The sequence below is a fragment of the Pezoporus wallicus genome, unplaced genomic scaffold (genome assembly GCF_028554395.1).
Source record: "Pezoporus wallicus isolate ANWC-B61680 ecotype Strahan unplaced genomic scaffold, APGP_CSIRO_Pwel_v1 contig_14703, whole genome shotgun sequence".
In the NCBI taxonomy this organism is placed as follows: Eukaryota; Metazoa; Chordata; class Aves; order Psittaciformes; family Psittacidae; genus Pezoporus; species Pezoporus wallicus.
Genome location: NW_026635616.1, coordinates 217,039 through 241,966, shown reverse-complemented (window position 1 = coordinate 241,966; position 24,928 = coordinate 217,039). Strand labels below are relative to the sequence as shown.

The 24,928-nt window shown below is 45.4% G+C and overlaps 1 protein-coding gene across 1 annotated transcript in view; it reads left to right on the top strand.

Moving 5' to 3' along the window:
• The first annotated feature begins 16,525 nt into the window (after nucleotides 1-16,525).
• Nucleotides 16,526-24,928, top strand: part of PLB1 (phospholipase B1) — a 76,300-nt gene continuing 67,897 nt past the window's right edge. Inside the window, exons 1-8 of the mRNA XM_057397019.1 lie at nucleotides 16,526-16,541; nucleotides 18,722-18,780; nucleotides 20,254-20,294; nucleotides 21,177-21,220; nucleotides 22,138-22,222; nucleotides 22,758-22,809; nucleotides 23,966-24,046; nucleotides 24,658-24,720. Coding sequence (XP_057253002.1) covers nucleotides 16,526-16,541; nucleotides 18,722-18,780; nucleotides 20,254-20,294; nucleotides 21,177-21,220; nucleotides 22,138-22,222; nucleotides 22,758-22,809; nucleotides 23,966-24,046; nucleotides 24,658-24,720 — 441 coding nt within the window. The remainder of the gene's footprint in view (nucleotides 16,542-18,721; nucleotides 18,781-20,253; nucleotides 20,295-21,176; nucleotides 21,221-22,137; nucleotides 22,223-22,757; nucleotides 22,810-23,965; nucleotides 24,047-24,657; nucleotides 24,721-24,928) is intronic.

The following is a 24,928-nucleotide window of genomic DNA, read 5'->3' as shown; positions in this document are numbered from 1 at the left end:
TCTATTATCCACCCATGTTGTCGGTCTGGTCCCTGTTTTGTTTTTCTCTTCTCACTTGGCTCCAACTTCTAATTTCCCTGTGTAGCTGCTGCCATAGCTCTGCTCCTCAGGACCACTGCCTGCTCCACAGGCACATTTCTGGTAGTGGGGAAGGAGGAAGAAGATTGTTTCCACCACAGGGGGCTGAATCCTGTGACCCGGTGCCACAGGGAAGAAAACCACTGCTAATCCCTACTGCACAGCTGCTCCGCCAGCCCAGCAGGATCAATGGCGCCAGCTCAGCCCCATTATGTTGACTCTGCATCAGGGAGGAACGCCGCGGAGCTGGGAGGAGAAGGCTCCTCCCTGTGTGGGGCACCGCTGCCTGCCTGGGACAGCCTGGTCCTCCTTTGCCCTGACTTTGGAAGGGGTAGGGAAGCGCTCCGTGGTGCTTATGCCCACAGGCTAAGACCCTAGAGGGGTACCTGCTGGGACAAGTGCCTGGTCTCCAGCCCCAGGATGCGGTGTGAGCACGGGTGCCACGCAGCCTCCCAATGGAGGCCAACCAGTTCTGCTGGCAGGTAGAGGCAGGGGTGGATCTTGGAGCCATTTCCAAGGAGCAGGCTGGCGCTGGGGAAAGCAGGAAGGCTGCAGCTGCCTCCTTGCCCCCCCATTCACACAAGGTTTTGGGGTCCATCATTTAGAAAAGGGTCCCGGTGGGAATGCATGCATTCATCCCCGTGCTGCTCGTGAAGACGAATGCAGATGGCTTTTTAGACTATACCATTTAAGGAGTTCCTCAGCTTAGTGAACCTCAGCTGACCTCGGGGTATACTGAGTTTCCAGCTCATCAGAGCAGCGTTTCAGCTGAAAGCACACCACCCAAAACTTCCCTCCTTGCATCTGGGCGAACGGGGGAGCTGTGGGAGGGTGGGTAGCACATGGCACCATGCAGAAGCAAAGCTGATTTCATCGAGGTGACTCTTGGATGCAGCCAGGTCCCATCCTAGGAAGGATGTTGCAGACCCACAGGACCGGCTTGAATGTGAAGCAGCTTTTGGCAGGCACTGGAGCGAGGAGGATGGGAGGGCGCCAGGCTCTCAGCACCACTGGGTGCTGCAAGTCGGGGCGCAGGAGCGTCGCCCCAGCAATGAAGTGTTTACAAAGGTGAAAAACATTAACAACATGCACTATGCTCCTCCTGTTGTTTCAACAAGATCAAGGTGCGTACAGGAGAGCGTGTGTGTATATACATGTGCGCACACACGCACTCGCTGCGGCTGGCGCGGGATGCTGCTCGGCGCAGGATTATTCCAGCCGGGCTGCAGTCAATACTGACAAATACGGTATAGGTCCTGTCTTGCCCACAGCAGAGAGGGAGCCGTGGCAGGCTCAATGCTTTCCTCTCTCTTGTGAAAGACACAGGGTGTTTTCAGCAGCACGGGGAGCTAAGGTCCCAACTGCATTGGGTCTCGGTGGTTCATGGTCTTGCTGCTGCACTGAGTGAGTCGGGGGAGTGATTGCGAGCTGCAGTTCTCTCTCCATGCTCTGCCTGCTCTGTGTGCTGCACGAGACAGGGGTTCAGTGTAAGACGGGAAAAAGAAAAGAAGAAGTAAAAAAAAAAATAGCATGTGAGATCATATAATTAAAGATGGTATCAGAATGTCTAATTAGGATGACTGAGAGAACTTGGCTGGGAGACGCAGCCAAGAGCTGAGTTAGTGTGTTTGCCAGTCCAAAGCTCCTTAACAGTAATTAATCCTTAAATGTCCAATTGTTCAGAGTTCAAGGAAACACCTCCTACTACTGTACTTTGTGTTCCTGTTAAGCAAGGAGACACAGCAGGGCGTGTGCCCTTATTCTGTAAGAGCGACACGCCTAGGGGTGTTGTTAGGAACTAGACCGAAGGTTGAGTATAATTATTAACTACCTAAGAGTTCCCAGCATTGCACAATTACGCAGGCCGCCTTGCAGCTGTGCGCTTGCCCCTTTTGGGTTTTTGTTCTTTTGAAATAGAAATGCTGAGCTTTAGAGGTGCGTATGGACAAATTATACCCAAGTGTCATGTGCTCCCGCTGTCCCCTGTGCCACTGAGCTGGGGTGATTTAGCAGAAGGGTGCGTATGTACGTATATGCATACTCTATGAAAGTCGGTGCTCTTCCTCACTGAAACCCAATAGGCTTATTTACATCACTTGCAAATTTGACCCAGAGATTTATCCTTTGTTTTGATGCTGTCAGCGGCTCTCTCATTAACATAAAAGCCTTGGCTATTCACTCTTGTGGGGTTTTTCATGCTGTTTGCATTTTTGAGGTGGGTTGTGTTGGGTTTTTTTCTTTGTGGATATTAACAGGGGGGAAAACCCAAAGGCAAAAGACATAGGTTTGACACAGTAGGTGAAAGGAACTGCTTGTCCTGCAACAGGTCCTCTACCCGGGCAGTCACTGGGATGGTGGGAAGGGATGCTCCACTGCAGGCAGGTGGGCTTGAGGAGCAGAGGCGCTGCCTTCAGGAAAGCCCAGCTCAGCGCACAGACAGGAGGGGGTTATGTGTCATTTCCTCAGGTGCACCATCATCTCTTAAGGCTCGTTTCTACGTTTTTATCCTCTCCTGTCTTTTTTTAATTGACCCTTTCTGCCAGGCGTGGCGAGGGCCGGCTGGGAGCCGGGCGGCCAAAGTCGCTTCTGCAGGGGATCATTAACTCGGGCGTCAGCCAAGGCCATTGAGTGTTTATAAAGCTCAGACAATTAAACACGGTCGCAGCCCTGAAATGCTATAATTGGAAAGCAGACTGTGACGATGTCCACCGAGAGGGCCCAGCTGCCCGGCTCCGAGGCGGGATGGGCAGGGCTCTGCTGTCCCGACAGCATGGCCGGGCATGGCCAGGGCTGCTCCGTGCAAACGCCCAGGCGGGAGAGTCCCTGCCCTGCTGAGCCTACATGTTCCGGTGTGAAAACAAAGGCTGGGGAGGGAAACACAGGAGAAAAGGGACTTGCCTAGGGCCACCCAACAGCCAGGAGCTGGCTCTGGTCCACGGTGGTCCCTGTGCCAGCCCGGAGCTCTGACATTGCTCCTACAGGCATTTATCATGGCATGAAGACCCTCCCGCTGCCAGGATGTTGGTTTGGGATGGTGAAAGGGCTGGTCTTGTCCCGTGGCTGCCATATGGGGGGTTTGGGATTGGCCATTAACCAAGTACCGAGCCCAGGCAGGCTTTGGGGTTGCAGCCGGTGGGGGAGCGGCATGGCTGGGGCTGTTCCCAGGTTATAGGGTACTCCTGCAGCCTGGCCTCCACTCATAGCCAGTTCTGGGTGCCACAGTACCAAATGCCATCAACGCTTGTTCCCCACCAGTGATTGAACAGCCACTGGAGCTGCATCAGGCAGCTGGTGAACTCGCCTTCCAAGGAGATCTGTGTCTTCTGTAAAGATGCCGAGTACTAGACTGGGATCACCACAGCCCTGCTCCAAGCTCTGCAACTGACTCACTGTTTCACCATGAGCATCACTTCACCTTTTTGTGACTCAGAATTTTCATCTATCAATTAGGGATTTATGAGGTTTAATTAAGGTCTGTGAAGCCTTTTGAGATCCTTGCTTGAAAGATGCTGTGCAGGCATAAAGTGGTGTACGCAATGAAGAAAACAAGAGAAATTAAACACTCCAGACGAGAGAGGAGAGAGGGCAGGTTTCCCACTGCTTGGTCTCCCAATTACATGATCCTTGTTTGGATGGCAACCTCACTTTAACCTGTGGACAAACGAACTTGTTCACCCCTTCTTGCAGCAGACAGGCGATGACGTGCAGCAGCATCTTACTCATTAGTTACCTTCAGTCATCTTTCCAGAAGTATGAGCAAACAGGGAAGGGGGAAGGGAGCGAGGGCGGGTGAGGAGTATGAATTCCAGAGAAAAGGGAAGTATCAGAAAGCAAGCTAGGATGTGCAAGGGCCTTTATCACTGCTGCTGAGATCTAGCTCTGCATAGTAACAAACAGGAACAGATCTCATCTGTCCCTAGAGGTACGTGCCCCGGAGCAGGGAAGGGTTGATGAGTTACAGCACAGAGGAAGCAAGAGAGTCTTCTTATGCAAGGCCTCTATTTCAGTGTCAGAGGGGTGGTAGATTCAACCTGAAGGAGTTTGAGGAAAGTGTTTGAACCTAGCTAGGGTTGTTTTATCTATCATCTTTTTAAAGGTTAAGGCCTCGTTTGCAGATGTTGTTGAACACATACTTCTTTGGCAGCTCATGCTTAAATTTAAGCATGTGCTTAAGGCCTTCACTGAATGGGGATATACCCAAATTTGTTTAGGTGCTTGGTGGAGACCAGGTCGAAGGGGTGGGAGTCTACCAGCAGCTGTGAGGCTAGCCAGACTATGAAGGTCCCCAGGAGCTGCAGAAAGCAGTAATACATGGACAGCCTTACCACGGTACTCATAAGGTCACGTTGACCTGGGGTAGGAATGGGCAAAAGGGAAGTTCCATCTCCAATCTTTATTTTTTCCTCTGCTTGCTGTACAAACAGCCCTGTGGAAGCTGGCTCCGGTAGGTGTGGTCTGTGTATGCACTCCTGGGCGTGCCACTTTGTTGTGTTAAAACGACCATTCCTCAACTGAAAGCAAGTTTCCAGGTTGTCAATGACAGTCACATCAAAACTGGTGGCCCCTCCCAACACCCATCTGCATGCCTTCCCTCTTAGGTAAGAGCAGAGATGCCTGTTGAGATGACACCCAAACTAGCCATGGGTTTGGTGTCGTTGTTCCACACTGACCTGGGACCCCTCTGAGCATCTTTCCTCTGCCAGGGAAAACTAATGCATGATAGTAATTGCTGCTGGCTAGAACAGACCCCTGTTTTCAGAGCAGCCACCATAACTCTCCTCTTTTCTCCTGGAAAAAGCTCCCTGAGTCCCTGCAGCTCTCTCTCCTCAGTGTTTCTTAAGCTTATTGTTGGGCTGGTTGGGCTGCTCTGAACTCCATCTTCCTGAAAACGCTGCGCCGGTGCCCCAAATCTGGCACAAGGTCTAGCATCAGTGAGCGCTCTTTTGGGATAAAGAGTAGTAATGACCTTCTGTGACACACTTATGACACTCCATTAACATATCCCAAAAGAAAGGTTTGGTTTTTTTTGTTGCAACAGCAGCATTCAGTTGACTCATTATATGATCCACTCTAATTCCTCCAGATCCTTTTGTGTAGTACTGCTGCTTAACCAATTATTCCAAGTCATTCATTTGTGCACTTAATTTCTCATTCCCAATCATAGTACTCTGCTGTGTTTTTATTGAATTTTATCCAGTTGATTCTGAGCAGCTTTTGCAATTTATTGAGATCACTTGAAATAATAACGTGCAGATTAATTGTTCAGAAAATCCTATGCACAGGCCCATGCCTGCACCCATAGCCGGTTCCAGAGCCCAGCCTTTCCATCTTAAAAACAAAGGCCTCTAGCACTCGATGGCATTCTTGCACCATTCAGCTGAAATGTCAGGATGAAGCTTGGCAAAGCTGTGAATTTTGGAAGGCTCTTCCACTGGAGATACGGAATAAGAGCATCTGTTCAGCTGGCAGTGGCTTTTGGTCTCCAGTCATCTAGCGTTTGCTTTGAATCACTAATATTTTTTGTATTATTAATGATCTTCAAAGCGTGCAGTCACTGAAAACACGCAAGCTTGACATCGGCTTCTGCCTGTAAGGAGATGGAGCTACTGTTGTGTGATGGTACACCTGGACCACCACAGGTTCATCACGAATCCCCCGGCCTGGCCTTCCCCTCCTAAGGACTGGAGCTACAGCTTTTGCTATTACATTTTTCCCTCATTCCAGCCGAAAGGTCCGGATATCCCTCGCGTTCCGGAGTGAAAACGCAGGAATTTGGTGTCCTCTCGTGGCAACTGGGAGAGTTACAGTTGGTGAAGCGAGCGTGACCTTCCAAAGGCCAATGGTCTCTGGTCAATGGTCACTAGCTGTATGCTCTGGGCAGAGCAGTGATATTCCTTCCCACCCTGCACTGTAAATATTTCTAGTCCAGGCTGGCTTCTGTGGTTTCTGTATGCTCACCCCTCCTATTTATTTTCTGCCTGATTAGCCGCTCCCCTTTCTGGAGCTGCGACTTTGGGTTCAAGATTGACTTGATGGTGTTTGCTCTTTGTTCCCCTGTGATTTCTTTAGCTCACAAAAGGAAATTTAGCTTCTGTAGGCACCTCTTCACAGTTAGTGATGGCTTTAGCTGATTGCCCTTGCATGGCCCCTTAGTAAAATAGGTGTGCCTACGTCCAAAGACCTTTTAACCCACTTCTTTGAGTGCTTGATCTATCACCCTCAGGCTTGCCCCGGTGTGGCTACACTCACTGGGTGAAAGAACTGGTGAGCAAGAAGACACAGAGCACCTGGGCAGCCTGTGTTTGGCTCTTTTAGCCACAAAACAGGTGAGAGCAGCTCAGAGCATTTCATAGATGGTGAACAGTACGGTGGGAGGACTTTTGCCGCAATTTGTGGTGTATAAAGTACTTAAAGGGAGCATGCTGAGCCATAACCTCCAGGTGCTTCTGCTGGATATGGATGAAAACTGATCAACATCAAGGACCTTGGAGGTTAAAAGCCTGTAAGTGTTTGGTGTGACTGCAGCCAGAAGGGTCAAACAACCTTATGACAAAAAGGAGCCTTAACTCCTCTCCTCATCTCATCCACTGTGCTATCACCAGCTAGCCCTTTTTAAGGACAACACAAGTATTAATGATACAAAAGGAATATAGCACACCTGGGGCTAGCTCATTGAGGTCAAGGTGATACGTTCTCTGACACGTAGAGGCAGGCTGAGAGACAAATGTCTGCAGCGGAGTGAGGTAAACAGAGTCTTTTGGGGTGTGGGTAGATGGACTGGCAAGTCTGGGACACCACGGCACCTAGACAGGCTGACCCCACGGAGTCTGCGTGTTGTACCTTCATGTGGGAAGAGCTTCAGAGAGCACAGTCCAGAGCTTCCCACACAGCTGCTGCAATTACATCACTGGCTGTAAACGGAGCCCCTTTGTGGCGTGAATACACAGCAAAAAGCTGGCACTGCTTTGGGAGTTTTATAGCTTAATGGAAAAGAATGGGAGAAAGGGAATACTAGTGCTTCCATTTCACAGAAAAAAAAACAAACACAGCACTTTGAGACTTGGGCTGCAGTTCACAGATGTATTTATTTAGTGCCTGATTTCCATGCAAATCTTTCAGAATTAGCTACTTTGGGTGCAAGCATCAGTGAGCTCACCCAGAGACTCACAGGAAGACAGCATACATTTTCTGGTCCCTATTCTAAAACTCCATCACTGTCTATCAGAGGCAGACAAACTGCTTCCCTTAGCTATCTGCCTTCCTGCCAGCGCTGCTCTCTCGAGGCTGTGGTAGCACTGGTGGACTCTCCTAAGACTGTGGCTGTAAACAGTGCTCTCCAGAAACGAGCATTATCTCCTGATCTGATAACTGAGGGGCCAGCTGAACATGAGGACAGGGGAAGTAACTGGTCCCCATCTTCTTCCTGCTTACAGACTCAAAACAAACCCTCACGCTATAGAAAAGTCAGCAAAAAGTCTTTAGCAGATGATCTTCAAGCCCTGACTTCTGCTGTTGTCTGTGTGTTCAGAGCCCTCAGCTGGCTTGCAGCCTGCATGAGCTGGCCTACAGAAGGTTAACAACTAGCAGGAGAACCCCCTCCCTCCTTCCCACAACCCTGGGGCATTTGCCCTTGTGGAGCAGGGGGGATTTCTGCTTATGCCATGATCTGCAGCTCACCTATATAAAAGGCCCAGAAGATGCTAGAAAAGGCAGTGAGGAGCAGATCTGGCTTTTGCTGTGTGGGTGCATCATGTTTTTAGGACAAGTAGTGAGACATGAGGGACCTGTGCCAGCTGTCTGAGCTGCAAAGGCAGGCTGGGGTACCACCAGCTTCCCAGCAGTGCCAAGCACATCCCGTGGAGATGGACTTTGTGCTTTATTTTGGTGCCAGCCTCAGGTCAGTGGCTAAAGGGCTTGTGCCCTTGTCAAGCAATCAAACAGGGGGAGGTTGCACCCTCCTGCAGGCACAAGGAAGAAATTCTCAGTTTCATTCAGTTATTGTGAGGTTTCACTGTAATACTGCTGCCTTCATCTACTGTGAGGTGGTTGGAGGAGGCTGCTGCCTCGTAGCTCATCCAAAACATGGCTATAACTTCAGCAGTGACCTTGCTTATTTGCTTGCTTATGGCCACATTTCAGGTCTCCGTAGGAGCTCTGCCAGTCCCAAGTACCCAAGTGAAGAGTCCAGTGCTCCAGTCATGTGCGGAGCTTAGAAAAAAACATTACAGAAGCGTATCTGAGGCTTTTTTACAGGCATGCCTTTTTGAAAGCCATTTTACAAACAATTTACATCCTCCTCTTCTTCAACTCCAGAAACTTGGGGTGTTTTTAAGAAGGGCACCAAGTAGTGCAAGGCTTTTCGCCCGCTTTCCGTAACCTGGCCATTCGCAGGGCGGCGCTTGCTGACTCCTGCCCTAAACGGCTAAATTAGCGTTTGGTTTCCTGTGTTCCTTTGGGTACTTGCATTCTCTCCAGCAGGTGGTAGCAGCCTCCTTCAAGCTGCGCAGCCCTCCCGCTTATTGCTGCGGCATTGCTGCCCCGTGATTCACGTCCCTTGGCTGTCCTTGGCCTCGCTTGTGTCGCCCTCAGCTGCACGCCTGGATTCTCCTGTCCAAGAAGATCTGCTGTTTAGGTACAGAGGGAACGCTCACAACGTGAAGAGCAGCAACAGGAGGCGGTGGCACAACAGCATGAAGAAATGAGAAACGTCTCGCAGTTGTATGTGATTTACTCCTGATGATTTCACATCACTGTCATGCGAGGGTCTTGTAGATAGAACAATACAATGCATCCAGAGTCACTATCTAAAGCCTTGGCTAGGCAGTAGAACTGGCTGAAGCACTGACAGGTCACAGACAGGCTGCATCTGCAAATGAAACCGAGAATCAGTCTGCCTTTGTGTTTCCACAATGTCCTCTGTTATGCCTGTGTAATAGGATAGTTTTGCGGATACAATTACATGATCCTCTGTTATATGGCCTCTGCTTGTTAGATGCTGAGCAAGTTGCCTCCCTAACTTACTCAGTAAAAGGTTGTGCTCATGGTGATAAACACCATGTGTTTAATTACGAGTGGTTGAGTACTATGGGTTTTTGTGTCTGGGTTTTGTTTTTCCTTTTTTCTTTTAGTGTGCAGCCATAGATTCACTATTTGTATTTTAAAACACTGGCTCTATAGCTGAGGAGGCAGATAGGTTGTCAGAGCTTCTGGTTCTCAATATTCTGTATTAAGTAAAAGGAATGCAAGGAAGAGCTCTGTTTCAGCAAGCAGATAAGAAAAATCTTTAAGACAAGGTAGAAAAATCCCTTGGCTTTCCCAGCTGTAACTCCCATAGCAGGTATGAGAGGTAAAGCTCTAGGTTTATTATAAGCCGCCTAAGAATGAGGCAATGGGCCAGGAAGTTTGGCTAATATGTCTGAATGTTTATGTTTGAGTATCTGGGTGTTGCTTACTCTGAAGCTGAGACTGGGACCTGACTTTTGTTTTCGTGGTGTTTTGCACTGTTCAGCCTAGATGTATTAAACGGGTCCTTCTCTTGCACCAAGGCACAAAGCTTCTGCCCTTCACCACCAGCTCCCATGCAAAGCTCTACTGTGCCAATTATGTTTTGAGCCTTCTCCATCCGGGGCAGGTGCTAAGAAGACTCGCAGAGCTCAAACAGGGTTAGCTCCAAGGTCCAGCTAGCTCCTTGTCCAGCTTGAGCAGCAGTAGGTTGATCATTCAGTAATCAGCTGTATGGCTGTGGTTCCCTAGGGTATTCAACAGTACCATCAGCTGAGGGCTGTCTCATGGCCTGGAGCTCTCCGTGCCTTCTGTAGCAGCATCTAGCTTTGCTCTTATACTAATGCAAAAGCTTTAATTTATCTCTGACACCTTCTACATCTAAGATAAAATTGTCCCTTCTCTCTTTTGCAGACTTCTTTGATCTTTGCTGCCACTTGCTATTTGCTGCTCAATCTCAGAGCTATTTTGATGCTTGAGTGGTGGGAAGGAGTGTTTACAGAAGATTTACAAGCCTTGTAGTTAATGCTGTTTTCTTTCTGGAGCGTGTCACAGTGTCTAAAGGCTAAACTCTAAGTCTTGGAGCTGTGGTTTATGGCAAATGTTATGGATTAACGCTATCTTCCTTCCTGTGTTTGATTGGCGTACAATGAGGAAGACGCTTTCTGGGATTTTAAACACTTCTGGCTCATTAAGTCTGTTTCTCAGACTTGTTGACAGCGACAGCTCTCTGTCAAGGAGTGAATCAGCCACAAACCCTTTCATGTAATGACAAAACCCACCAAAGGTAGCTCCCATCCATGCTGAAACTGTGCAGTGCCACTTTGACTGGCAGGCGATAACAGCCCTGACCAGCCTCACCTGGGGCCTCCCTCATCCTGCTTATCTTCCTGGGAGCTCCATTTCACCTCAGCCCAGACAGGGGAGCTGTTGACTGGTGTGTCCTAACAGTGAGTAAGCTTCTAATTTTTCATTACCTTGCTGGTCAAAGGAGTCTGGGTGCTCAACTGTGCTTCAGATTGTGAGACCCACGAGTGGAATGAGCTCATCCCTCTCAGACTTGATCATTTTGCTGTGTCTGAGGTGAGCAGCCCCTTGCACTGGTGAGGTTTGGGGTATGTTTGTCCTGGCATGAGCTTGGAGACTCAGGGGGTGGAGGAACGCTTTCCCCTCTCTATGCAGATTCTTTCTTGCATGTCACTGAACAAGGGCTGTTTGTGTCCAGAATTAGTGTTGCATTCCTGATTTTGAAAAGGAAAGTGGGCATAAGATCTGCTTCTAATGTGTTCCTTCCAAGAATGTCAAATTTTAGTCATGAAACAGCAGGAAGCCAAAATAAACACAGCCCTTTGAAGGATGGGTTAGACTGCCTGAGCTGGGTGTGTCGGTGGCATTTAAAGCTATTTACTTAAGCAGCCTCCCATTATTCATGTAGGAGTTCTATCTGGGTGTCAGTGGGCTTTGGGGAGACCAGAGGGTACTCTGGTGTTTTGTGTGAGGGCAGCAGGCTGGTCTTCAGAGGTTTGATCCTGTAATTAAGGCATAACAGTCTCAATGGGGAGTATCACATCGCAGTGCACACTCTGACCCTGCAAAAGTGCCCAGGTTACTGCAATGGCATTGTAGCAAGGGTTTTGGAGATCTCTTTGCAGAATGAGGGCACAGTTACTGATCCTGCTTGTCCACCAGTTCTCTGTCTTGGCAAATACTGGTAAGGCATGCCTCAGTGAAGGAAAACTTTCAGGAAGCACTGCCTGCATCCTATGGGCTGAAACTGTAGAGGTGGTCTTTAACCTGCCTGCTGCCAGGACTGGTGGTACTCAATGGCTTGTGTTATTTTCCCTCAAAACCTCTCTGCTTCTCTCACTAGTGAGGAACTTCATGGTCTCAAGTGACACATCCCTTACTTTGTCTCACTTTAGGACAAGGTTTCACAGCACAAGGCAGACCTGTGCTGCTCTGCATCACAGTTTGCTGCTGCAATATGTGGAGGCTTACTCTCCTCGCTCAGGTCACAACCCTTCCATGCTCTTTTGTGCTGTGTCTGGTGTTGTTCATGACCCTCTGTCAGCCAGTCAAACTGAGGGGTTTGGAGTTATGGTGCATTGGGAAATGAACTGGTGCTTCTGCAGCTAGTGGAAGAGAGATGAGGCTGGCTGAAGGCAAGGAAGGAGCAGAGGCATGGAAGGAAACAAGAAGAAGAGCACAGCCTTCCTCTTCATGTGGGTGTGAGCTGTTACACAGTTGGTTGCCCTTGTTGCCTCAGGAGCAGAGGCTCCTTCCCTGCCTGGTAGAGACAAACTAATGCCAAATTAATGTGTTCTGTATTGACTAGAAGAGCCTTGACCCTGCTGGAAGCTGACTCACGTGATTGTAGTCCCTCAGGAAAGCAGCCAGTCCTCTCTGAGCAGGTGAGAGTAGCTGTGCCACTTCTGTATTCCTTTGACCCTTGGATGGGGTAACTTATAAACTGAGATTGCATGTTTCTTTAGGTTGGATATCACTGTCACTTTGCTTTCCAAAGGTAAAGAGGCTAATAAGTTTTATGGCTGCTGGTTTATCAGCTTGTTAAAATATAAAGGAGGAAAAAGAAGAGAATTTCTTTCTTCGCAGCCTTAGCGTCTAACAGAGAGCACTCCAGGATTATCAGTTCATAGAGGCACTTATCATGAAGATATTGTTAGGCCTGTTGTTCCTTTCATTGCTCTTCTCGGAAGGTAAGTTTTGCAAGGCCTTTGGATTTGAGTTACACAGTATTTAGGAACTATATTTTTAGGTGTTGCAAGGTGGGTATATAGCAGGAGCCTTAGAAGCAGGATGAAGAAAATCTGTGAGTAAAACTGTGATCTTGTATGTAATTTTGGGTATGTTTGATCATTTTCAATGAAGATATATGCCTTTGTACTGTTCTGGAGATGGACTGCATCTTAGGCAGGCATGAAGGCTTTCTGCTAAGAAAAACATCAAGTAATTAGACTAAAAGTGAGATCTGTCCCAAAATAATGCAGAAGTTCAAGAAAGGGACAGAGGCTTTTCCTAAATTCATATTTATAATCACTGACTTTTTGGTGATAAAAGACTGTGTGAATGGGTCAGGCAGCATCCTGGTACTCAGGGCATCGTTGTACAGATTCCTGCAAGTCTCAGGGTAGCGAGCAGTCTTTGTTCTCTGTACTGGGTCTGTGAAGTCCATGTTTGGTGCCAGAAGTCAGTTTTATAGGTGCTCTGGGACTAAAAATGTTGTGTATATTTTGGCCTACTTGGCTCTATGCTTCAGCTCTCTGAATGCAAGGAAGTAATGATAAATAGTGATAATGCTTTACCTTACGAGCGGGTAAGTGTCTTCAGAGGCTTGTAAGGTGCTCTGATAAATAACTAACTGTTAGGAGGTTTTGATTCCTAAAATAAACAGCAGAAATGCTTTCAGCTGAGCCTTTTAATTTAAAGGAAAAGAAGCACGGTGACTACAGTTCTGTGAAAATTTGGTTGAGGAAAAGTTGCTTGAGAGCAGCCCATAAGAATTATTAGCTGAAACAGGTTAACTACAAGAGCAAGGGAGGAAGGAGTAGAATCTTTCTCCTCAATCTGGGAAGAATTGCCAGAAAAAAAATTCACTTTTTTTTTTCTTTTGTGATGTTGAGAAAATTAAAAATACAAACTAGAAGTATTAAATGGCAACGTAAGGGAGTAACTGTAATATTGGGAGCAGCAGGAGTTAAAGGAATCATCCTATGGAAAGCAAATGAAGAAAACTAAAGAAGTTAAAATTTAATCAGCCAAGCCAAAAATGAATCTGAGGGGAAACAATGAATCATTTTTGAAGGAATAACAGCTAATAAGTCCTCTTTTAAGTACATCTGAAACAGGGAGCCTGTAGGGGTGACTGATGTGTGGAAGAAAGCTGAAGCCCAACAGAAAAACTAATTTCTTCTTTTCTTTGGTGTCTCTGCACCCAGCTTAAAAGCAGCCTTGCACTCAGAGCTGTTCAGCATGGGACAAGTGGGGAAAGGGTCAAATCCTTGAACAAATTGATAACAAAATCAAAACTGCCAAGATTAGATGATACCCACCCGAGGGGATGAGCCAAGCAGAAATAGGAACCTGTCCATTGTATTAACTGCGGTGCAAACTACTTCTTGAATCAGTATTGGTGTTGGGAATGGAAGATGGCAAGTGGGAAACCAGTTTTTATAATGGGCTCTGTTTTAGGGGGATCTGGAGAGCTGCAGTGGCAGTTGTAGAAAAGCAGCAAGGTTGTCTTCTGCACAAAACAAATTGGTGATAGCAGCATAAAGAACTGAGTGAACTGACTTGGGGTAAATACGATATAACGGGGACCTTCCCTGTGGAGGAAGAAAATCCATTACAATGGGCATATACCCATGGATTAATTCTTCAGCTGGGCTGTGTTTGTATTTCCACAAATCCTTTTAAGCAAGAGCTCTTAAGGAAGCCAACTGTCATGGTCTAAGAGTGAGGGCACCTTTGCAGGCCCATGGTTAAAAGCTGGCGACTGAGCAATCAGATTGCAGGTTCAATCTGTGAGAAGAGGGGAGAGTGAACCTGCAAAAGCTGCACGGGGATGTGGGCTCTCCATGTATTCAGAAATGATCTGAATAAAGGGTCATGCTAGTTGGCTGATATAAAACTATTTAGGATGCTCAGAATGAAAACTTAAAAGTAATGCATAAGGGAAAACTTACTCTAGCTATGTGTACACCATGGTGAACTCTAAATCAAATACTGCTTGGTCACAGAACGTAGCTGTCTGAAGGCATCAGCTCAGTGTTAGAAACAGTCAGAGACAAACGATTTCAGGAGTCAGGGAGAGAACAGGATAGAAAACACTTCTGCTGCTATGTATGGGTCCATACTTCATCTTGACAGTTGTCTGCATGAGGGAAAAGCTAGGAGGAGGATAGAGGGGAAGAGTACTCAGACTTATGAAACAACTTCCACATGAGATCAAACAGACTCACTTCAGCTTGGAAGAAGGATGGAGAGGTGTACGATAAGATACACATATGTTAAATGGTAAATTTTGTGGAAACGGGGAAATGACAACTCTTTACAAGAACAAGGAAACAGATCAAGTTATTAACAAATGAGAGTACTTTTTTTGAGCACTATTAAATTATGAAGCGCCTTTGCCACAGGTCTTGGGGGAAGCAAAAAAGAGCAAAAAAGATAGGAAGAACAAACAGCAAATTCATGAAAGGGCAGGCTCAGGGTGTTCTCTAGCAGTAGGTAATTGCTTTCTGAGGGACACCAGTAGCATTGATCGTTGAGAGGATAAAGCATGGAAGTACAAATGTATTTTCCTTATTCTTTCTTTAAACTTCTGCATCTGGATGTTGTCAGAGGCAGAATCTTATATTGGATGGAGCTTCATTCTGACACAGTACAGCCATACTTAAATATTTGAAATATTGAGGGATTGTTCATGCCCTCCAAGATTCCCTCTAGTCCTGGACACTGGGATTGAACCCGCTTTTTCCCTTGATACAACCCGTGGATCTATTCTCAAATATAGTTGAAACTAAAGTTCTCAAAGATGCTGAGTTTCTGCAACAGATTTGCATGATGCAGGCCAGTCTCTCATTGTACATGTCTCCAGTATCTCAAATATGAGAGCTGGGGCTCTGGTTATTGTCCTGAGTAAAGCATCATCTAGAAACACTGACTGAACAAGCACAAATTTTAAATGACATTTTAAATGGCAGCCAGCAACAAGTGTCCCAAATTTCTATCGAATACAGTAAAAGGTATATAAATTTGCAAATGGCTCATGCCTGAAACACAAGTGGGGATAACCCCCAAATATATGGAAGTTGCTGACAGTTACTAAGGGTAACTGTAGTGTGACTCATGAGACAGGCTGAGGCGGACATGGGGAGCAGTAGTAGCTTTCTTCTACCGTGCTGACCTCTGTGTGCACTGGTACCCTTGTCCTGCTTGGGCCAGGCATGCCACCTCCTTGCAGCATGAGTGCTGCCAGCTGCCCTATGCCCAAGCATATCTCACGTGCTGCTCTGAGCTGGCTCTGCGTTTTCTCTTGGCAAAGAAAGATGTACAAGCAGAAGTATGCAGCAAGACAAAATGTTCCAGAAGTAGCTCCTGGGTACTAAAGGGCAGCTATTCCAAGCACAGCAAGACTTGTTATGAGACTTGCTGGATGCTGATGGCTGCAGTGTGGCATAGGTAGGGACACAGCTGTGAGCATGCTTTGAAGTTCAGCTGAGGATCCAGACCCAGACTTCATGGTTACCTTTGTGGAGATTTTTAGGATAAACCAAAATATATGTGTATAAATCCAAGTGTGTACTCAAGGAAAGAGAATAAGATTTGCTGAAATAGCCTGTGGAGCCAGAAGTCAGGTCTGTAGCCATTTCATCTGTCAAGACTCTCGGAGAAGAAACTACAGATGTTTCTGTACTGCTACAGCACTCACAACAGTGTGATGTTACTGCCTGAATGTGGAAGATGAAGATTAATGTGAATTGCTCTTTCTAAGGAGTTCCACCTTGTACATGTCCAAATGTCTTTAAATTTGGACAGGATAAGACTACAGTGATATATGGAATGTACTGAAGAGGAAAACTGGTAGAAAAGGCCTGTGGAGGATGAGGTTGGTTGAGGAGATGCAGAAGCAATCCATCACTTGTGTGTATGACTTCACTGTATTCCACTGATTTCAACAGATCTCACCTGCTTATAATAACTAAAAGCTTATTCTAGTATAACAAAACTAAGAAAATACCTTTGTTGGGATGAGTCTCACCTCTGGAAAGTAGGGCAGAGGAGCAAGGTTGCTCTTTTCAAGATTCTGTGGTTTTGGGTATATTAAATCTTCTGAGCTGCTTTTTTAAAGGGATGGTGGGGGGAAGGCAAGGCAGCACAGCTAATTCTTTTAATGTTTTTAAGGTAATGCTGATCATCTGGAAGAATGGGGGAAACTAAAGGTAAGGTATGAGTACGGTTCTTTTTTTCCTTTATTCAGTACCTGTCATCACCTCTCCAGCTGTTGCTTCCTCTGAGGCAGGCAGAAGAATCAAAAGTACAGCTTGGTGCTCTAAACTGTTTGATTCTGCAAAGAATAAATGCAAAGCAAATGACTCAGCAATGTGATACTGCAGCTCCAAAATTACAGTACCTGATCAGGAAATCAGTGTTTCTCAGAGCAACATTTGGTATTAGGTTGTATATCCTGTATGTAGGTAGTTTGTGGTTAGCACTTGTTCCTAGATACTCTGTTGTCCTTTTAGAAACATAAGATTAAACTCTTCTGTGTGCTAAAATGGTGCAAAGTGTGTGTGCCATTAAATTCCTTCAACTGGGGACTAAAGGGATGTGTGGGGACCGTGGTGGTCCTTATTGCAATGTAGATTTTGCCATTACATAGTAGTGATGGTCACCTAGCCAAGTATGGTCTAGTGACAAGGGAAGCCCTAGCCAAGCCACCTCAGGGAGGCTGACTTTCATCTGTCTTTAAAGTACTAGATGTTGAGCCATATCTGTAGTCACATAGATGTCATTCACCTGGATTTGTGCAAGGCATTTGACACTGTCCCGCACAGCATCCTTGTCTCTATAACTGGAGAGGCATGGATTAAACAGATGAACCACTTGGTGGATAAGGGATTGATATTGGGACTGCTGCTGTTCAACATTTTTGTCAGTGACACGGGCAGTTGGATTTATGCACCTTGGAGACAGGCTGAGAGAGCTGGGGTTGTTCAGCCTGGAGGAGAGAAGGCTCTGGGGAGACCTTAGAGCTGCTTCCAGTGGCTTAAAGGGGCCTACAAGAAATCTGGAGAGGGACTTTTTACAAGGGCTTGTATGGATAGGACAAGGGACAAGCGCTTTAAACTGACAGAGGGGAGATTTAGATAAGGTATTAGGAAGAAATTCTTTACTGTGAGGTTGGGGAGACACTGGAATAGGTAGCCCAGAGAAGCTGTGGCTGCCCCATCCCTGGCATTGTTCAAGGCCAGGCCAGATGGGGCTTTAAGTAACGTGCTCTACTGGAAGGTGTCCCTGCCTGTGACAAGGGGTTGAAACAGGATGATCTTTAAGGTCTCTTTTAACCCAAACCATTCCATGATTTATGTTCCTAGTTGTACTGAGATGTCTCTCATGCTGGGTGAAAAACATCACTCATATTTTTGTCCCAAAAGCAACTATCTTCCCCCACTTCTTTAGTGTTTCCATGATCACCTGGAAATTTTGCCAGTTGTCAAGGAGCAAGAATTGGATCATTCTGCCTTTCCTGTTGCATACTGGAGATGAGGCTTTTTGTTGTCTCCTTTGGGCATCCCTTGGCACATGAAAATGCATGCAGCAGCTGTCCTTATGACATCTTTCAGATTAAGCACTCAGTATTTCCAGTAATGGATGCAGCAGGTTATGTTCAGCTCATTTAATCATTTGCTTAGGCCAAATTCTTTGTTAACCAGTAAAAAAACTGTGGGTTTTTTGGTTGGTTGGGTTTTGTTCTTTAAAACCGTAGTTATGTGAGTAAGAGCTTGGTAGTGTGTAAAAAAATGGAGCCCATGGGACCCTTTCTGTTAGATCTAAACAATCAACCCTATTTCTTTGTTTATGCCAAAGGCTATAAGAAACTTCCAGCTTTCATGTGAGCAGGTGATGTTTCCCGAGACCCCTGCATCTTCAGGTTTGTGTTTGATGTTATCCTTGTAGAGGCTTTCCCTCCCAGAATCATTTGAGAATGGACTGGGGGAGAAATCAGCTGTTTGAGGGGATGCATATATGTGGGATGTGAGGTATAAGTGGAGGTAGATTCTACAATTTCCATAGTTATTGTTCTAATCATAATTGCTTTTCTATCTTAGTTTCTTCAGCTACTAACTGCGGATGCTACTATTACTTCAGTTATTCACAGCAGTGTTCTGTGGCCTCTCCTTGCTTGGTGGTTGAGCATTTCAGTGCACCTAAGTACCCAAAGTATTTATTGAACACCTGAGTAAAGTTTCTCATCCTCTGACCGATTTAAAACTGCCAGTTTTGACAATCAGTATAGACTAAAGTTTTAATCAGTTTTGTTGCTTTAATATACTGGTGAATGTGATTTTCTATTAAGATTACAGCTCTTTTTTAACCTGATGTCTTTTATTTTCTACAGTTCATACTCTGAGGCCAGCTGACATTAAAACAGTCACTGCAATAGGAAGTTTGCAAAGAGTAAGTACAAGCAGGAAGTGTGCTAAACATGACCCATTTCCTCCCCTGTGATGGTGAAGAGAGCTGATGATGTAGTTTGGGGTCACAGTTAGGGCATTCAGGACTTGAATCTTTCCACAAACATCAAAGGCTTCTGGTGAAAAATGACTGGAAATACGTGCTGTTCAGTGTTCCAGTATAACCTGAGACTAAAAGCAGCCAGCTGACTTCGTGCAGGAGGAAATGTGATCACAGTGCTCTTGCAGAGAACCATAATATTTGATTAGAGTGATTGGGTTTTCCTAACGATGAGCATATCGGATCAATTGACTGGAAGAAGAAGCTGAGAAAATTCAAACTGGAATAATTTTGCTGATCACCAGTAGAACAAATTATTAAGAATTGCAGTAGATTTTCCACCCTGTTGAAATGCTTTCCATAGAAACTGGTTTCCTACCTAGAAGGCAGAAGGTCTATAAGAACCACAAAGATGTATTTCTGATGTATGAATCAGTGGGTAAAGTTCTCCTGCCTGTTCTATTACAGTGAGATTTGGTTGATCTTTACTTATCTTACTAGTTGGAAATGAATATCAGAAACAGATCTGAGGCCCAGTTAAAAGCCTCTAACCACAGCTCTCAGTCTTTAAAGAAGTATAGAAATGCACAATGGACAAAAATTTGTAGCCATTGCAAGTCTACAGCTGCAAAGAAGTGGGGGAGATTCTGCCTTATCACAAAACAACTTTCAGATTTGAGGTGGTATTCATCAAGACCTCATACTTTTCCTTGGGATAAAAGATTCCTATTAGAAATTCAGCACTCCTGAACTCCTTATGAGTACCTCTCCCTTTGAAAGGAAATAATTGTCTTAACTGCAGAGGCGCAGATGTGTGGTCCTTTAGAGCAAGGGTTTGGTCTTTTTTCGCACTACTGTCTTTATTGGTTGTGGATGGTGCCATAGAAAAACAAAGAAATGATCTTTTTTTAAGGAACGTCTGCTTTCCTAGAGCAAACATTTCTGCCACTGTCTTCTCCACAGACCATCTGGAATCAATGATGTTCCTCTGTTACGTTCAGGGGTTTTTAAATAGACACCATATTGGCTGAGTACCATCCGTGTAAATTAGCTAAATGAGTTCTGGTAATGTCCCTTGTTGAAAAGGAGTAGATCCTGAGAAATTTAGTTTAGAGCAGCATTTCATTTGACTGAATTTGTGTTCAGCTAGGCAAATTTAATTTTAAGCCATGTGTAATACATTCATTAATGCAAGTAGTAACTAAGAAAGGATTACCAGGCTATGAAAATACACTGTACTAAGGAAGCTCTGGAAAATAAGTGTGTGAGTAACTACAACACGATGGAGAAGATTATGTAGTAAAAGATGCAACCTATACAGAAGTGGGTTACGGTAGGGGTATGTATACATGTAGGGTACGTAGAGTTAGTTTGCCCTTTTGCTTAATGCTATTCTTCTTGCTTGTTTGTTCACAGACTCCAGGTTCTGATGTACATCATGAGGATTTACTTCAAAGGTAACAATCATTTGTTAGCGTTGACAAATGTCATGATACTAATTTTACAGTATCACAGTGCAAGAATTATGCCCAAGCAAAATTATTATTGTTTTCTAGAGAGGAGGAGAAAGACTATGTAAGATATAAAGCATTTTAGGATGCCGGATCTTTCTCAATCCTTGGATAACAGAAATCCTTTCTAGTTTGCAAGATATAGAACTACCTTAGGGTTGCAATAACTTTGATTAAGAATCATTGCTGCATGATGAATCCTAAGTAGTAAATATCATCATTCACTAGTCAGAGACCAGGAGGCAAGGATTTATTATAGCAAAGAAAGCACCTAGGAGTCCTGACACCCTGTCCTCTGCTTGAATTATTCCCAGTGCTTCATGGACAAGCTTTACCCCATTTTCATCTTTCATGTCCCCTTAGAAGATCTAGATCAACGAGTGAATATACAGCTAAACCTTGTAGATGCAAGGCTGTGTATCTCTTGTGGGTCACAGCATTCCAGATGAGGATTTGGCCCTGCACAGATGAACTTTAAAAGACTATTTTTCTCAAACAGTTGCATAAACATCTGTGCCCACTTGTATGTGGGTGCCCACAGAGAGGTCCCTGCATTACTTGTGCCTATGCATAAGCACAATTATTGCAACATGCCTAGTGTAGAGACACAAAATTTGGGCTCGAACGCTGTGTTCTTACTCAGCAGTAGCTGATGACATGATAGTTTTGGGGAAAGAGAGTCCCCATTCTTAATTTCAGCAGCTGCAGTGAGCACTCATTCTGAGCTGTAGCGTAGCTAATAAGAAATAGAGGCTGTGCTGTAATGTGACTTTTTTCTTTGAGAAATGGAATAACAGCAACTTCCTGTTTTCTCTTCCTTTTCTATAGCACAGGAAAGAGCTTCCTCGAAGTGAGCGTGGAAACTTTAGCAGGTGCGTCTTGCTGCCACACCAAAAACGGAGCCAATTGATTGAACAGCTCACTGACAGGGGTGTAAGGGAAGTCTAAGGGACAGTGTGCTTGGGGTACATGAGTATAGTCAGGCTGGGTTACCTGTGCTGGCTTTAAAGAGGCTCTCTGGGTACAAAAATAGCAGTGAAGAAGGGGTGCTGCTGCATGCTGCAGGAATCTTACATGACCAACAGGGATTTTTTGGGCTGCTGCTACCCATGCCACAGTTTCTGCTGGTGTGTGCTTGCTGCCCGTGCTAGTCCAGAGAAATCTTGTGTGGGTTTGCCTGTCCAGTACTCTTCCTGCTGTCCTGTGTTCAGGATTTACACTGGGGCTGCCATAGATGCACCACATAAACGAATTATTCATCATTCAGCTGGTTCCAGCTGGCTCTGAAGGCAGCCTGGACTTGCTTGAAGGGTGTTGCAAGTAAAACCTTCAGGTCCACTGAAATGTTGAGCTGCAAGAGCTCAAGGATTTGACTCTCAAAACCTGCTTCTCGGTGTCTTCACATCACCTCCATTTCCCTTTGAAAGGGATTAAAAACCTGGCAGCTCAGCACTGCAGGAGGCTCTCTCCAGGTAGACCTTTCCAGTACCTTTCTATCTAGAGCTGCCTGTATTTAAATCCACCTAAACCACTTGCAGCTGACATGAGAGATGGGGGATGGAGGTTTCTGACTGACCTGAGTCTGAAGGCAAAATCAGGCACCAAACCTCCACTTCAGAAGGTGAGGAGCAAAACCAGCAAGAAGAGTTGCAGAGGGGCTTTAATGCCTACCAAGATATCCTGAGACTTTATATTTTCTGGCTGCTTTAGTTCTGTGGTGTTTATAGTGAAATGGCAGAGTAACAGTCCCTTGTGTGCAGAAATCACCTAACCTGTGTATGTCTTTCAGCTCTCATTAGCAGTTTTAATCCCTCGGTCCTACACCAGTCTCCTCTGCTTGGCACAAAGGGAGCGACACCAGACAGTCAAGCTATGTGAGTCTGAGGGTATTTCACTGGGCAGTTGATTTGCAGCTGGCAAAGGGTAGGATGGAAGCCTTTTACACTGCAGCAGTTCACTGGACACCCAATATATTCAGTGGTGGCAGAGGCTGCACTGACACTCCAGAGGCAGACCCTCCCACTGTGGCTCAATTGTCACCTCTCGGAGGTAAAAGGGACAAAGCCCACTGTGCAATTTGGGGTCTGGATCATCTAACCTAAAGGCCTCCATCTTTATATCTGGAAAACAATTTTTTTTGGATCAAATAGAATTAGAGATGTGCCTACCAAGCCGTGCCTGCTGTTTTCATCTAAGAGTGCATGTCTGAAAGTGAGATGCCTGAATATGAGCTAATCACTCCAGGCTCTCTGTGTAGCACAGACAAGTGCCTAATCTTAACACATTTAGGAGAGAAAAGATTAGTCCCACCTGAAGTCTCAAATGTTGCTTGATTTAATGGTAAAAATCAGCCAAAGCTTTACATTTAGCGATGCTTTCATAGTTTCTCTTTTCCTTTCTGCTTTTCAGAGACCTCCTGCATCAAGCTGAAGAAATAGTGAAGCTCATGAAAGAGAATCAGGTTTGTTTAAAGCACAGGACAATTCAGAGAGTTTGGTGTTGAAGCAGGAATAAAGGGAGAAATGTGATTAAATACTCTGACAGCACTCAGAAGTCTCTTCAAAAGGGAAAATGCCATTTCTTGAGGTTAATGGACTTTGGTCTTTCTATTGTAAATAAGAATCAGTTCTGTACCTTTCAATTAAAGAGTTTTGTTCTCAAAAGTGTCCCACCTGGTTTACGATTATCAGTGGCTGAAGAGCTTGGTAGGGGAGCCAATGCGTTTGCTTTCTTTTGATTAAAGATGCGAGACCTCTGCTAGCTACACTCTCTAATGGTGCCAGCGTTTCTGAGAAGTCAACACCCAAAGCCAATTCTCAGTATTTGTCTCTTCAGTTTCCTCTTGATCATTTAGGGTCATATTTTCAAGAAAGACAGAAAAGACCTAGATATGCTTTGGCTGGTGTCAGTGGTTGACGCTGGTGAGACCTTGAATTATTACTCATGGCTGAGTGCTTTGTAAATCCCATCCTGCAGTTTTATGCATTCTTTTTTCTTTTATTCTTAACCCTGAAGCACTTTATTCTGTAAAATGGCCTTGACATAATGGGAAAATGTAATTGGCAAGGCGATTCTGCTGTTGCCTCCTTGCTCTACAGGAGCCCATTGGACTGTTTGTACATGGACTTGGCATACATTTGGGGAACTGAGTAGTGTGAACCCACGCTCTTTAGGATTGGCAAGAACTGCCTAATAAACAGCTGAGCAGGGCTCTGGCGCTCAGATTCTTGCTCCAGTCTTCATCTTACTAGTGTGACCCAGTCTCAGCACTTTGGGCATGTTAACAAGCTGTGACACTGATGGAAAGAAGCAGCATGAAGCTCTGTGCTAAGTTGTGTATGCTGAACTTCTCAAATAGACTCCCTGATGGCAGAAGGAATTTCTGGCTCTATCCTGACATTTTTATAGCTGACAGCTTTAATTGCAGTATTTGCTGTCTCCTCTAGGGAAGAGCTGGATGGCTTGTCAAATGGAAGGGATCAGGACCACCAGGGTTGGGCCATGGACTACTGCTTGGTCATGTTGATTTAAAGCCGTAACAAATCTTCTGTGAGAAAGGAAAACACCAAACATGTCTCTTATTGTCCTATTCCTTCAATTTTTTTTTTTCCTCCCAGATGATGGACTTCCAAAATGACTGGAAACTGATCACAGTTTTTTTTAGTGCTGAATGTTCTTCCTGTGCCTCCACACAACTGGTAAGCTTTTAACAGGGTGGTTTAGCAGTCAAGGGAGGTGATTAAGACACTTCCCCAAAGTCTGCTCTCTGCCATAGTGAACCAAAACAGCAGCTACTTTTGGGATGATGGAATTAAAATCCAGTGATTTCAGCTCCCTGCACATAGAATCATAGAATAGTTACTGTTAGAAATGACCTTAAGATCATCCAGTTCCAGCCCCTCTGCCATGGGCAGGGATGCCTCAGACTAGACCATGTTCCCCAAGGCTCTGTCCAACCTGGCCTTGGAAACTGCCTGGGATGATGTGCTTTGTATTTGTAAACATCTGCATTTAATTTGTAATCTCAAGTCTGAGATGCCTTAGGAGAACAACTCTTACCTACCTTCAAGTATAGATGCTTTTCTTCCCCACCCGTGTAATTTTTAATATGTTGTCTAATTATAGGCAGTTAAATTGCAAAACTGGTTCCATGTTTTTTTCTTGGTGCTGACTAAGGTTGAATCCAGAATATAGTGGTCATTGGTAACCTTGCAGTACACAGCTCAACACATAGGGTTTGTGACTTTCGGCAGATTGATAACTTTGGTTTTTCTACTAGTTGTGATGGCATTTCTTATTTCATTTACAGAAGAGCTGCATATTGGACACCCTGGAAGAGCTTAGAACTGTCTTGGATTTTTTGTATAGAAAGGTAAGATTTATTCATCAACCTTGAATACCTGAATCCTTTGCTTTTTTTTCCAGGTCTTGCTGGACTAGGGCTTGCACCACTGACTTAAAACACCGGCCTCTTTGACTCCAGTCCACTGGCTCCATTCATTGTCGCTAAGTGTTTTATAAGAACAGATGGGTAACAGCTTCATTTTGCAACACAAGCTGATGTACCATTCCCTCTTTGT